The sequence below is a fragment of the Athene cunicularia genome (assembly GCF_003259725.1).
Source record: "Athene cunicularia isolate RWA chromosome 6 unlocalized genomic scaffold, athCun1 chr6_part1, whole genome shotgun sequence".
NCBI classification, from domain to species: Eukaryota; Metazoa; Chordata; class Aves; order Strigiformes; family Strigidae; genus Athene; species Athene cunicularia.
In genome coordinates, this window is record NW_020799105.1 from 10,532,887 (window position 1) to 10,547,215 (window position 14,329).

The following is a 14,329-nucleotide window of genomic DNA, read 5'->3' on the forward strand; positions in this document are numbered from 1 at the left end:
GGGCGCCCCGGCAAGTCCTGTCGCCTGCCCGGCGGTCCCAGGGGAGGACTCGGCCGGTGCTGGAGGTGCTCACTGCACAGTAGTTTCTCTAGGAGATGCGTGTCTTGTACCAGGGTTTGCCTTTTGTAATCAGCTGGCATGCTGCACGTAGCAGCGCTAGTCACACACCGTTTGGCAGAAACATTTCCTAGTTTAGTATCAGCTTTTGTCTGTCTGGGTGTCCTACCCTCTGTTTACAGCAACTTCTGCAATACGGTCCATCTTTCTCTACTGCTGACAGTACTGGACTCTGTGGGGCTTTTAAACACAGAGCAGGAACTTGGACAAATAGGCAAGAAGCAGTAAACTGGAAAAAGATCACAGCAGAAACTTAACATTTAAATTGAGTGAGAAGCTTAAGGATAATAGTTTCCACTATTTTGACAGCTTCTTGTTCAGTACCAGGTGGAAGTCTCTCATTTGTCATTGTTATGACAACTGAGAATCAAAATGTGATTTATTTTTTTCTTAGAATAAATAAAATGTTAAACTAGCCTTCTCCAAGTTTTTAACTTCATAGAATGTAATGAATGGTGCTTGCGGGGAAGAAGCATTTTCTCAGTCTGACGTAGATCAAAATTTAAAGACTGGCAGAAGGAGAAGGTTTGCTCATTAGTGTATGCAGTCATGAGTGAAGCTGAAAATATTTAGAAATAATTTGCCTCTGCTGAGGAGGGAGATAAGAATAGCTTTGAAACCAGTCTTTAAAAAGTTTCATTCCAAAAATGAAATGTAATGCATGAACGGAGATGCCTTTTCTAGTGAGGTGAGGAATCACAGGGAAGAAACTTAGATGATGAGAACTGATTTAGCAAAGAGGACCGAATGAGCCTTCTTTTAGAAAGTGGAATTTTAAAGAGACAGAAGGAAACTGAAAAAAACTGACAGTGCTCGAGATAATTGCAGAAGAGGTGGTGATGGTGTCAGAATGGTCTGACCTGCAGAATATGCAAGTCATCTTGCAAGAGCCTAATGAAAATGAGTGCGATAAATAGCAAGAAACTGCCGGGGGGGGTGGTTTTGAAAATGCCTCTCACAGTGTGTCTTCCAGAGGCAGCAATCAATACAGTAGGTTCAACACGGGGAAGTCCAGGACAGGCAGTATCTTTCTGCTAGTAGGAAAGTTTCCACCTTGAAATGAGGCGTGAATGCACACCGAGGGCACGTCCTTTTATCAGACAGGAATTACTAGGGAGTGTTTCAGTGAGAGACCTGTTTCCTGGCAGTCTTGCCACAGGGGCTGCCACAAACAGGTTTGAAACGCTACTCTTCATTTTTAGGAAGCCTGTATTTTAAATACTGATCCTGTCAGCTCGGCCTTAAAATTTGGATCAATACGCTAACACGACCAAGGAAGAAAATCTGTCTGAGGGTGCTACAGAGCAACAGATTATATCAGCCATCAGTACGAATGCCTTCTTGGGCAGAAAGTGTGACAGTCTGAAAAATATATGGGGGGGGCTTCAGTCTAGGGAAAGCATGATACTGATCTCACGCAGACAGGAGTAAAAGCAGTAAGCCTTCTAAAATATATTGATTTTAACGTAAAACATACTGAACTGAACACGAGTTAGTAATTCTAGTTTGGAGCTCTATATACATGATGAAGTAATTACTGCTGTCGGCTGACTGCTCTCTATGGACCAGTGATTGTTCCAGTGTAGAACAGTAACAAAGCAAAATCTGATGGGGAAAAAAGGACAGGACTGCGAATGAAGATTGCAAATTTAAAGACTACGTACTGACCAGCATTCCAAAAACAAGAATGAGGATGACTGGGTGGTTCGTTCAGGCAGTGAAGGCAGCAGATAGAAGTTAACATAAGTAAATGTAAAGGAAGTGGAGAAAGAGGAAATGGAGAACATCTGGTAGAAAATACAGGCTGTAAATTGTGGAAGATTATTTAGAGAAAGTAAAGATGTCAGGGGGAAAATCTAAAGTTAGCAGGACAGCACAATTCAAAGGAGCGGTTCTGTGTGTCTTAGGAACAAAATAATGAATGTCTAGCAATTGCATAATCATTATGGAGGTGGAGAAGGTAAGATTTTAATAATGATACAGAAAAAAAACCCCACAGAAGTTTTGGTTAAATCCTTTTCCAAATTTTGGGGAAAAATTCTGATCTGAAGGAATATTTCATGGTAGTAATATAACTAAGTAGCTTGCTTTGTAGATTAACATTTTTGGGGAAAATAAATTGTTATACGTATATTGTTATAAAACAATTTAAAATTAAGTGTGCCAAATACCTTCTGAGCAGAAGACCTATGCTCAATGATGTTAATTTTCAACAAACTAGAATAGAACATGAGGGATATCCCAGGCAATGGGAAGGATGTTATTGTTGACCCAATATCCCAGCAGTATGATGGTGGGTAGCCTAGAGAACTATTGCAAATTTAGTTTGACATCAGTTCTATCTAAATTACTGACTGGATCTCCCCAGTAATCAAGTTTTAATAGCCAGTTTGATCATATTCTTTCGGTTTTGTAAAGAATAAGACTTAACAAAGTAGCTTTCATAATTATGTTGTAGAAATAGATAGCACTGTCAGGATGGATAATGGGAATGAATGCATCGAAAAGGAAATTATTCATCCCTAATGGAAGCAAGCCTGTGAGTTCACGTGGTCCCCTCAAGCAAGCATATTAATCTGCATCCTAGAACACAAATAGTCCCACCTGCAAGAGTCTGCAGGATAAACTTCAGGAATCTGTTCCTTTTGGTTTGGGAACTCAGCTAAAGAATGCATTTATAAGGGAGGGTGGGGGGAATATTTATTTCCTGATAAACCTTTTCATTTGTACTTGCTTCCTTGAAGGCTTTTTTTGTTTACAAACTAAGCTGACTTTACAAAATAGATGTCAAACAAGCCTGGTGTGATTCTCATCTGGAAAAAACAGGATGCATTTTGTCTTATGCATGTTATCACTATTAACACTCTCTTCTTGATTTATTTCTTCAAATGAGGCTGGAGCCTTATCGAAGTCCTAGGGGAAAAAAGAGTGTTCTTAAAAGTTAAGTGAATATTGAATAAATCTGGGCTGTAAGTTAAGCGACTTCTAAAGCCTGGCTTCCCTGATGGTCAGGAATGACCTCACAAAAGGGGAACTGGAAGAACTAATCTCCCTGGTTGGTAACTGATAGCCACAGAATGGATTATGAGTATAGGACTGGGAAGGCAACTGGTCCTTTATCTGATCTGTTTGCCAAATAATTATTTGCACTTGTTTTATTTTCCAGAGATGGCACACGTGGTTGAAAACAGTAAATATTAATATCTCCAATATTTAAACTTCTCCACAGCAATAGATGCATTTCTGATGTTCTGATTGCGAAAGTCTCCCTATGACTCTCCAGCAAAGAATGAACTAATGGATTAAGACCTGGATAACAACAGACCTCAAAAATAGTTATCAAAGGAAATCATCATCAAACAGCTGTGTTTTCAGAGGTATTCTGCAAGAGGCCTGATGGCATTAGACATTTTCAATAATGATCTAAAAAAGTATAAAAATCATTGCTGATTTACAGATGGAGTTTGTCGGTGCTAGGAAGACCAGTACAAATACCAATTAAGTCAGAGGAAAAAGTCTAAGGAAGCCAAGAGTGGTTGGAAACATAAAGAGCAAATAATAGGCTTCAAGCCAAGCTTGTAAAAGCACAGCTAATGCAACTTTGGGAGGAAAATTGGACTTTCAAATACTGAATAGACTAGAAAGATATCCGGACAGAAAGTTTTCCAGAAAAAATATGCAGAGGTGTGTGTATGTATGTGACCATAACTCACAGTTTATTTGCTTTATAAAGCAATTTTTTTTTTGTTTTGTTTGGGAGAAAGTTGTCCTTCAGCCAACCTTATTGTGACCACTGCAATCTGTGTTTGCCTCTTGATTTGTAATTACCAGAAAATGTAGAAAATGCTCAAGGAATTTCTTGAGGAGAAAAAATAAATTTAAGAGGCTGGACACGTGAGAATGGGGTTACAAAAGCTGTAATAACTGATGATCCTTTTGGCCTTTCCTAAGTTGTATAACTGGCTTTGTATGGTACAAAATATCAAGCTTGGTCACATTCCTTATTTTCTAAGACATCTTTGCACCTTTAGCACCTCTGTGGTTGGGAGCAACTAGCAAACCGAACTTTGGCATTAACATCCCCTGGCTAGGTATTTTGTACTTTTTACTAGCCCCATATTCAGTGACAGTGTTCCATGGAGCTGGATTTGGTTTAAAGTGTGTTGAGATAGAAGCCAGGTTCTTAGCTTGGAAATTTTCTGTTCAAGGTGGCCAGGATGTGGTTAAGGACAGAAGTGTTTAGGCTGAACTTGGGGTGAAGTGAATGATACTGAGATGACTTTAGGGAACCAACCCATAAGGGATTAGTATTGCTTGAGACTGATCAAACTTAAATTGTAAAATTCCAGATCATCTTCACAAGAGAGTCACCCCTCTTGGTCTTCTGAAAGATGAGTTAGATGGGACCATTTCCTAAATTGTATTTTCTTATCATTTTGTCAGCTAGCTGTGAGAACTGGATTCATCTCTCAGCTCAGTGGAAACATCCCTTTCTTGAGCAGAGCTGGAGTTTTATTGTAGGCACTTCAGTAGGTGTTTCCTAGCTGTGGAGCTGTTGCCAGTATGCTTACTTGGGGAGCAGCAAAGGGTGCACTTCTACAGCCTGCGTAATTTCACATAAATCTGTGCTGCTGAAAGAGAAGAGAAAAGGCGCCTGTCCTTGTCCCTAGCCTTGTTCTTTTTTTTCTGCATTAACTTTCAGCTTGTCTAGCTTGAAAGCCAACACCAGCTGAAGTGAGAGAACAGAAGGAGGCAAGGGTAAAAGTCACTCAGATTAAAGTTATTGGGGAGGGCCTCACTGTAAGACAAGGAGAGACACAAAAACAGCCCTGTCCTCTGAAACAGTGCTGCATTAGCAGTACAAATTAAGAAATGAGTTAAGGGAAAAAGTGTGAGACCAGATGGAAGGGAACAGAGTCAGTTAAGTGTGCACTGAACAAATTCATCTGCATGTGTCCTCTCGTGCATTCGCTCCCCGTAAGTGCAGCTGGAAAGATCAGTTTCCCAGCCTGCTCTTTGGGCTCCATGTCCCTCTGCTCCTTGTGCTGTGCTGGCTATTCATGTTCAAGGACATTGCAGGCAGTGTAGTGGTCACTGCTGTCACTACTCTGTCAGTGCTCAGCCACCACCAGCAGTGCTACAACTGCCTGTGATAGTTCTTGTCTGAGCACTTTTGGGCTCTTACTGGGGTCCCTCCCAGCTTGAGAAGAGCTTTTCATGAGGATCTGCAGAACCATTTCACTGTTTGCCTTCATACTGCCTTTAAAATACCCCCTGTAACATCAACACACTTTGCAGGTGGTGATTAAGGTTCTGGTATGAGGACACATGCCCATCAGTCTGACCCGTGCTGTCCCATCCTCCCTTGTGACCTTCATCCAGCTGTACTCTACATCTCTTTTGACCAGAAAGTAACCCTTATAGGATGGCTGGATGGTTTATAGGCTGGGACTCACACCTTTGAGCGAGTGTTTTTATTCTGCATAAGAGAAAGGCTTTTACTTTGGTTTTTATTCTCCCCCTTTCTGATCCTTCTAAGAATCTTTGCCCTTATCATATAGGGTGGTGAATGCCAGATTGTTCTCCGGGGAAGAAAATGAAAAGAAAACAGACCTATTTTTACAAAGGAATGAGAAATAGCTTGTTTTTTTCATTAACTATGTGCAATCTCTCCGCCAAAGCTCAAACTACAACTGACCTTTGAGCTCTGTGTGCTGCCTGGAGAAGGTGAATCAGCAGCTCAGGAGGTAGAAACCACTTCAACCCCCCTTGATCATTTCACAGCGCTTTTGCACTCAGCTTGGAGGGCTCCTGAGACAGCAGAGCAGCAGCAACTGCCGGTTTCTAACGTTCACTAATAGTGACACACTGCAGCTGGGGGCAGGGGAGGCAGCCGCCTCTGCACCTTCCTCCCTGAGCTGTAGCAAGAAGGGGGAGACTTCTCAAAAAGAGAGGGATGGAGGGAATTTGGAGACTCTGCAGCATAGCTGATGGGATGGAAGGATCCATGGTGCATGGCAAAGCCCAGGGAGCAGGCATGCAGCGAGAGAGAAGATGGAGTTCCTATATGGAGCGTGGGGCTTGGTGGTAGGGACAGGTAATGGAGCGGGATTTGTTCCTCTGCTGAAAATTGTCCTTCCCTCTTACCTGCTCCTTGCCAGAATGACAGGGGGCAGCTCTTGCCAGGGAGAACATCTGCTCTTGGCCAAGATCAGCCCTGGGCTGTTGGCTCCAGCTGCTTTGTGTGAAACACACTGGAAATGTGCAATTTTGCCTGGAATTGAATGCGCCCAATAAGTTGATCTACAGCTTCTATATATTTAGTCATGCTTTCCTGAAATAGTTTAGGAAGTTTACTGTTGAAGCTGAAAAGAACATTATTCTGGTAAAGCTAGCAGTCAGGTTCTTGTTTACAAGACTTAGAAATACTGTCATGACAAAAAACATAATAGCCATAAAGAAAATAAAAGAATATTCCAGCACTGTTGTTTAGGATTTATTCTGTCATTGGTCAGAGAAAATCAAGACCTTATTTTGAAATGAATTGGTTGCAAGTTTAAAGATAGGTTTATCAAGTGATTTTAACACATGAAGTGTTGAGCTGTGCCTACCCTGCCTGATTGAAAGTACAGTTAGACCACTGCTCCTTTCATATACCATGCCTGTAGCTGTGTCAGCCTGACCAGAGAACTTAACACATCTGAAGAGCAGCCTGGTAAAAAATAATTATATATATATATATATAAATGTAAAAATTAGAAAAAGGAATCTGTACTATGGTTAAAATTTAGACAGGGGTAGAATAGTCCCTTTTTGTGGCAGAGCAAACAGAGGAGCTAAGCCAGCTGTGAAGCTAAGCCTTTGCACTTCATCTTAAAAATAGTATTTTACAATGGAACTTGGCCCTGTGCTATGAAGTCCTTGTTAAAGACAGTAATTTTACAGTTGCTTTTTAGGTTACAAAGCTTGTCTCGGCTTCAGAGACTAGTAATTTCTCTGCAAATTTAAGGACCTTCTAGTGTTGTGGCTGCTTGGTGTCTGTGGGAATGCTAGCTAGATCTCATAAGCCTTGCTGGGAGTAGATGTCCTTCTATAGATAGGAATCTTGGAGAGCATTTTTCTACTCATTTACTTCTCAGAGGTAAACCATAGCTAACCACATCTCAGGAACTTTTGGTGTAGTGTAGTGCTTAGTCTTTAGGTTTACTAGCATTTTGTAGAGATTATATATAATGCATCAGGACTGCTGTTAGGTAGTCCCTAACACCTTTATAAAGTAGTAAACAACTCTTAACTCTACTGGTTTCTTCTACCTCTGCCCCTGAAGTCAGACTGCGGGAAGGAAACACAGGGAATAGTTTCTTTCCTGCTATGGGACTCTGCTGCCTGTGTTTCTCTTTTCCAGCATGTTTCTCCTAACCTAAATGACATTTCCCATTTTTTCCCATGTTTTTAAAGTTGTAGCACAACTACATAGATCTTGTAGTGTGAGTCATGTGTGTACTTTACTAGACCAATAATCTCCAGGTTGCTATTAGTTTGGCAGAACGTGAGAGAATATGTAAAAATGACAGAAGATTAATTTAAGAGTAGGTGTAGCTGCAATGTGCTGCTCCTTCCCCTGGATCCTGGGAACTCTGCCTCTCTGCGGGAGGGAGCATGCTGTGAGCCCTCGTTCATGAGAGCTTCCCAGACAAGCAGATGAGGTGGTCCAGGGGATAGAGCATCAGGCTGGGTTTTTGCTGCTCCCTTGTGCTTTTTCATCATCTGGGGAAATGGGGCTAATTGTGCTGACCTCTGTAAACTCCTTGGCTGTTTATGAATGGAAAGCACTGTGACAAATTTAAATATTAAAATTTGGTTTTAGGGAAAGACTGAGATTCAACAGACAGAAAAGTATGATGGTCGGCTCCAGCATTACCTGTTTGATATTAGCTCCCCATATGTTGTGGACAGACAGCACTGCTGAGAGCTGGAGTCAGCTGTGAAAGTCACAGAGTTAAGGGGAGCCTGGGAATAGTGGGAAAGAAATGAGACAGCCGTGGCCTTGCTTGACATCGATGTGCTGAGAGAAGGCTGGACTCATGAGCATGAGAAAATGCGTGCGCACAAAAGCTTCCTTGTGAGTCTTGTGGTTGTGCTATGGGATAATTGCAGCTATCCTGTCTCACCAGGAGCTCTATGGGGGAAGCTGAGGTTAATGCCAGCCTTGCCCTTTGAGCCTGTGTATAGGAACACTACCAGGTCTGCACTACATTAGGGAAAATGATCTCGCCCTGCACTGTCAGAGAGCTGCTCCGCACATGGTAGGCTGAAAACAGATCCAGCTCTAACATTGTCAGTGAGGTCTTAGATGTAAACTGTTTAAAATACCTTGTGATGAGTCTGATAGTGACACCAAGGACAGGCTGCATTGTTCCTGTCTTGAATTTCAGCATCCTCTAACTTCCAAAAGGCTGCCACTGGTGCTGTGTTTGTGTGTGCTGTGCGAAAAGCTCCCAGCAGGACATCTGGCTACATCCTAGCAGCAGAGCTGTGTGCAGGAGCAGACCCCAGACCAGCCCTAAAATCTGCTTGCTTTGCTGTTATTAGTCTTCCATAACCTAAACAAGCTAAGAAGACCTTTTCACAGCTGCATTGATGGCCTGTGAAAGTCCAGGCACATCATGCATAAGGCAGGCATGTAGCTGAAGAAACAGAAATACCACAACTGGCCTGAAGGAAGTGTGAACAGAAGTGTGTGTGGTGTGAGAGAAAGAGAGATGACTAGAAGTAGTAACGGAGCAAGGGTTAAAAGAATGGTCTGTGCTGATAACCAAGGATGTGACTGACTGCACTGAACTGGGTAAACACTGACAAATGTGGTGTTTGCGACAAGCCCAACTAGTCTGCACCCTGATAAGCCTCACATGATTGGCATGTCAGAAGGCATGGGTGCTGATAAAACCCCTGTACAGATGACTCCTTGGGGTAAAAAAAATGTGCTCCAATAACAGGATGACAGCAAGGTTGCAGCACATCCTGCGTGCAAGTTCTCCTCCTCCATTACCCGCAGGAAGGTAGACTGTGGGAGCTAAAATACCCAAAATGAGAAAAAAAAAAAGGGCACTGAGCAGCCACTTGTGCTAGGACTCTTGGGGGATGAAGTAAGAGAGATTTCATGGCAAAGGGACCACACCATTGTAACCGTTAGCTCCTAAAGATGGCAAAAGACCTGCTCAAAAACTTGTAGCTTGCCGCTGAAGAGGAGCCCAAGAGATGCACTGAGGTCTTGGCATCTGGCTCCCTTCGTCCCATCTCACACAGGATCCTGCCAGAGCAGTTGGGCAACCTCGGTGCGTGTGAGTACAGGGGGAGTGAGCGTGGGTGAGAAAATGAGTGACTGAAAAGCTTTTTGAAATACCTATCATCTTCCTGCTCTATAAGGTCTTGTGCCATTACTATATTAATTTCCTGTGTCATAGCTACGTTAAAAACTACTCCATTCTTAAAAGAGAAAAATATGTGAAACCTTTGTTTATAACTGGCAAAGTCAGCAGAGTTTAAGAAGTTTTTGTTATGGCATGATCAGTGGTACAAGAACAGTCCAAACTGAGCTGTGAGAAGCTCTGAGAACTGAAAATTGCTGGGGAAAAGTATTGGACGATACAAAACAGGAGGGCAAGAAAAGTTGTTGGATGCTTTCAGTGATAGAAAGTGCAATGCTGAAACTACTCACCAGCCTTTTGCCCTCATCGTTCCCATCCAAAGTAAATTGACTTCACATGTATCTGTGTAAAGGGTGAACAGATTGTGGCCCAGGAGGAGACCCACTGCTGAGAGTCATCTGAACAAGAGTGGTGTGGGACCCCAGCCAGTTTATAAAGGGATTTTAAAGCTGGGGCTCCCAAATCTGCTTTGAGAGACAGCCCCGCAGTTGCAGAGTTACTAAACAGCTATTTCTCCATCAGCTTTTTAGCCCTTATTTTCATACTTCACATCTCTTTAAGTGAGGCCCCATATCTTTGAGATCAAATCCTGCTTTCAATGAGTGTTATTGTCCTTATGAATATCTAAAGTTTGCATTCTTTTTCTCATGTTTGTCTTTTTCCAAGTTTTATTGTTTTTTGTGTAGGATGATGGTTTCCATAGATACCTTGGACATTATTTATCTATCCTCCCTGGATGTCCAGTTCCTTCCAATGAATTACAGTGCGATCTACCACTTCTTGAGGCTTTTGCTCCTTCATCCGTATCAGTTCTGTACTGTTCATTTTAATGCTGCTTTTCTAACATGTCATCTTGATATGTTGCTTTGTGCTCTTACACAGCTTTCAATCCACGTGATAAAACTCCTATCCCAGTCAGTTTTAAATTAAAAAATAGTATATTGCATGTCTATTTTAAGAGTTTATACTGATAATGGTTGGAAACTTTAGCTCAGCTTTTCTCTGCTATGGGTAACTGTTAAACAGAACAGTGTTTTGTTATTTTTGTTCTCCTTCTCCCCTTGAGAAATGATATCAAAGGAAAAAGCCTGACAAAGTATTCAGGATTGGTATGGTTCTATCTGAGAGCTCAGCCAGCACTGTCTAGTATTGTTTGAGATAGCTCTTGCATGAGTTTTCTCTGTTTATCGTGTTTCTATCTTGTCCCAGAGGAAAGCATATGTCCTGGATTGCAGAGGTAGATGCTAATGTGAGTGACTGCTTGGTATTTAGTGGTAAGAAAGCTGACCGCTATCAGTCTTCCCAAATCCTAGCAGAAGCCAAGAAAAATCTGAACGCAGCAGAACTTAGCACTTTCTTCAGGGCTATTCTGCCCTTATCAGGCTGTTTACTGGACAAGTGGGGCTGTTCTGCTGATTCAGCATCACAAGAAGTGATGCCAGGGAAGCTCCAGACCACACTTAGGAATTACAAAGGAGACAGAGTCACAAGTTTTCTCTTTAGCTGATTTATAAATGGATTTGCTTTCTTTCTTGCTCCTTTGACCGAGAGCTGTTAATAAATGACCTTTTCAATGCCTCTGCTCCTGCAGGAGTCATGAGGAAAGAAGCCTGTGCTCATGTGAACTTGCTGCAAGCACTGCAGCTGGGATGGGGATCCTGCAGCTGGAAGGTGGGTTCTGGCTTGGGCTTGGGACCTCCTGTAGTGAGAGGGAGAATGGTTCTGAGAGATTGGGAAATGCAGCACTGGCAGAGAAGCAGCAGACCTGTAACTGCTTTCTTCATGGGCCCAGGTTTGCTGGGCCATTCCTCCTGCTGCTGAGGAGCTGTGCTCATCTTAACAGAGCCAGCGGGCAGCTCTTTTCCATGCTATAAATCTGTCTTCTTTGCTGAAGTGGCAATCTCACAAGTTTGTCACTTCTTAAGCTGAAGTAACCTCTGTTTTTCTGGCTTTTGACAGTGGAGAGTGTTGATTTATCTGTCCTGGTAAGCATCTTCAGACACACAGGGTAGAACGTGGAGCAGAAAGCTGGAGGCAAGTGTTACAGAACAGCTTGGGACTTCCCTGCTTGTACCTCCTTGCTGGCAACAGAGAGCAGCTTGTGCTCTTGCTCTTCCAGGGGAGATGTGGTGAGAAGTCAGAACTGTAATGTCTGTTTGCTGGGCCCAGTCCTGGGTGCAGTCTCTGCAGAAGGCTAGGGGCTGCTCGGTCACACAGAGGTGGTGGTGGTGTAATGCCTCCACAGCAGCCCCTTGTGTGTAATGCACATAGACAGGGCAGCTTGGGCACTTGTCAGAAGGATGGGTTGCTGTGACAGTCCCTTGTCCCTGTTACTACTGTGTGCCCATGCTGCCTTATCCAAAATATTTCATGTTTGTATTTTGAATTATTTGATGCAAGGACTTTGGGTGGGGTGGGAGGAGTAATGAAGACATAAAAATTACAGGTTAAACTACGGTTTGATTATAAATGGATTTCCTTTCCTGAGCCTAATTCTCGCTGGGATTCACTGCCTATACCAGTAATAAGTAATCTAAACTTTGGAAATTAATAACATCCTGTGCCAGCCTATTCATCCAGCAAACCTCCTTCGCTGTTTTGTTCCATGTCTGCATGAGGCTCCAGTCCTTGCAGGGTGCCCTTCTGACAATGAAAATTTAGAATCACATTTAACTTCTACTTTTCATTACCTCTGCAACCTCTAAGAAGTATTTCTTCTTATACTGAGGCACTTTGTCGAGGCCTTTGCCCTGCAACAGACTTTGGTCCCATGTTTTTCCCATTGGTTGTCCTGAAAAATACCACAGGGTAATTTGTTTCCTGCTATTTCAAATGGAAATTGTAGTAGCATGAGGAACAGAACGTGATATTCATGCCAAATATCATGAGTTGAATTCTCCTCATGGTTTGTGGGAATCCTAGTTATTAAAGTTGACCTCTGAGAAATCAGTATATTTTTCCGCAAAGCCTAGACAGTGGATACACTTCTCAGCAGGAGACAGAAATTATCCCAGCTGTTCCCTGTCCTGTGCTCTGCAATGAGGAATGGAGATACCATGCTGACAGCTGGAGGTACGAGGGCAAATCTGGAAGTGTTAGACTAGAGAGCTGTCTTTTTTTATGTGTGCAGGCTTAACCCTGATTTATCAAAAGGAGGCAGTGGGGCTGCTGCTCTGCCTGGATAGGAAGGGGCCTTTCACTTCATCTGCTAGAACTAGTTGCAAAGGAAAGGTCTTTACATTTTTCTCTGCTGCAGGTAGGCACCATGCATGTTAAGGGAGGAAAAACTCACTGGGTATCTTGCAGGCCTGAGATATGCTCCTCTAACAGAGCAAACACCTTTGCTGGAAATCAGACTTGCAAGGGGTGGCACAATCCAGGTGTAGGCAATGTCCCATGCACAGATGAGTGCTGCAGCCATCCCCAGCGTATGCACTTGCACGTGGAGCTGCCAGGCAATGGGCATCATCATCCAGGGGCTTTGACAGTGGCTCTGCTAATGCTGCACCACCCTGGAGCAGTGTTTGTGCTTCTGTGGTTGGTCTCCAATGGTTTTCAGTCCTGAGTGGGAAGTGAAACTTTAGGAGAACCGCTGATTGCTTTGCTGTGCAGAAATCCTCGGGAAGCTCAGGTTCCCGCTGCCTGCAGCAGCACAGGCAGCTGCTCTGTTTGCTCACATGCAGCACTTTGGGCAGCCGTGTTGTTTTTTGGAAGCTGGGGGAAGTCAGCCCCTAAAAGCGGTAGTGTTGCTCAATGCACAAGGCGATCCCAGGAATCTGCAATTCAGAGAAAAACATCCTCAAGACGTGGTGAGGGACTTGGTGGACTCAGCCCTTTTGAGGCAGGAGACGTTGTCAGTGGAAAGGGCATACAGAAAAACTGGTGGCTCCTGGGAGGGTGTACTTTGACACCACTGTAAGCATCAGGCACAGAGCACGCTGTGGGTGGCGAGGGGTTTGGATGTATTTTCTCTGCGGTCATTCCCCCTTCCAGAACCTCCTGTTGGGGGTAGCAGTATTTACAGTGCTCAGGACTTTGTGCTTTCCAGGAAGTTTCTGAACTTGCTGACCCGACAGGCTATCAAAGGGGGGGCAACAGTTGTTCTGGACACTATTTCCTCTCTTTTGCCATGACAAATTCTACATCCCCTTGGTGTGGGTGGTTGATGGGGCACAAGGAAGGGTGGGCTGTACTGCGTTGGTGATGTGACTCCCACATCGCCAGTCTTCCTGTTAAAGTAGTGGCCCTGCTGTCTTTAATGGCAACAACAATAATTAAATACTTCTACACAATAGCTGTCTGGGGCTGAACTGGCAACAAGTGACCAAAGCAGGTGAAGGTTAGTGCCCATTACCAGCCAGGATGCCAGAGACAGAGAAGGGCCTGACTGTCTATAGAAGGATGAGGAAGGCTGGTATGGTGGCGGATTTCAGTGAATTATATTGTAACCAAGAGTGACCATCTCACAAATTGCAACGCATTACTTCCAGCACAATGGCAATGTATATAGGCCCCAAACTTGATAGAGAAAGAAACACTGCTATGAGAGTTATGAATTATTATACGTCATACACACTTATTATGTGTCAACAAATAATATCTAGTAGCTCATAAAAAAAGTGATTCCCAAATTTAAAAATACTTGAGCTGAATCAGCAGAGTATTGAAAATAGACAAATAGGAATGCTAATCGGAAGCAGCCTATTCCCTTCTTATTCTATTCTGCAAAAGCCTTAATCCAACAGTTGAAAGTTATGCTAATTTGAAAAATAATAACATCTCTA

General features: G+C 43.2%; 1 protein-coding gene across 5 annotated transcripts in view; it reads left to right on the top strand.

Annotated features, from left to right (window-relative positions):
* The window catches only part of ENTPD1 (ectonucleoside triphosphate diphosphohydrolase 1), a 56,254-nt gene that overhangs the window by 24,828 nt on the left and 17,097 nt on the right, over positions 1-14,329 (top strand). The window contains exons 1-2 of one of the 5 annotated variants that reach the window (XM_026851477.1): positions 9,273-9,458; positions 11,137-11,216. The exons of 1 other annotated variant lie outside the window; for it this stretch is intronic. In XM_026851477.1, coding sequence (XP_026707278.1) covers positions 11,195-11,216 — 22 coding nt within the window. In that variant the 5' untranslated portion in view covers positions 9,273-9,458; positions 11,137-11,194. 3 more of the 5 variants (XM_026851480.1, XM_026851479.1, XM_026851476.1) reach the window with 3 other exon arrangements.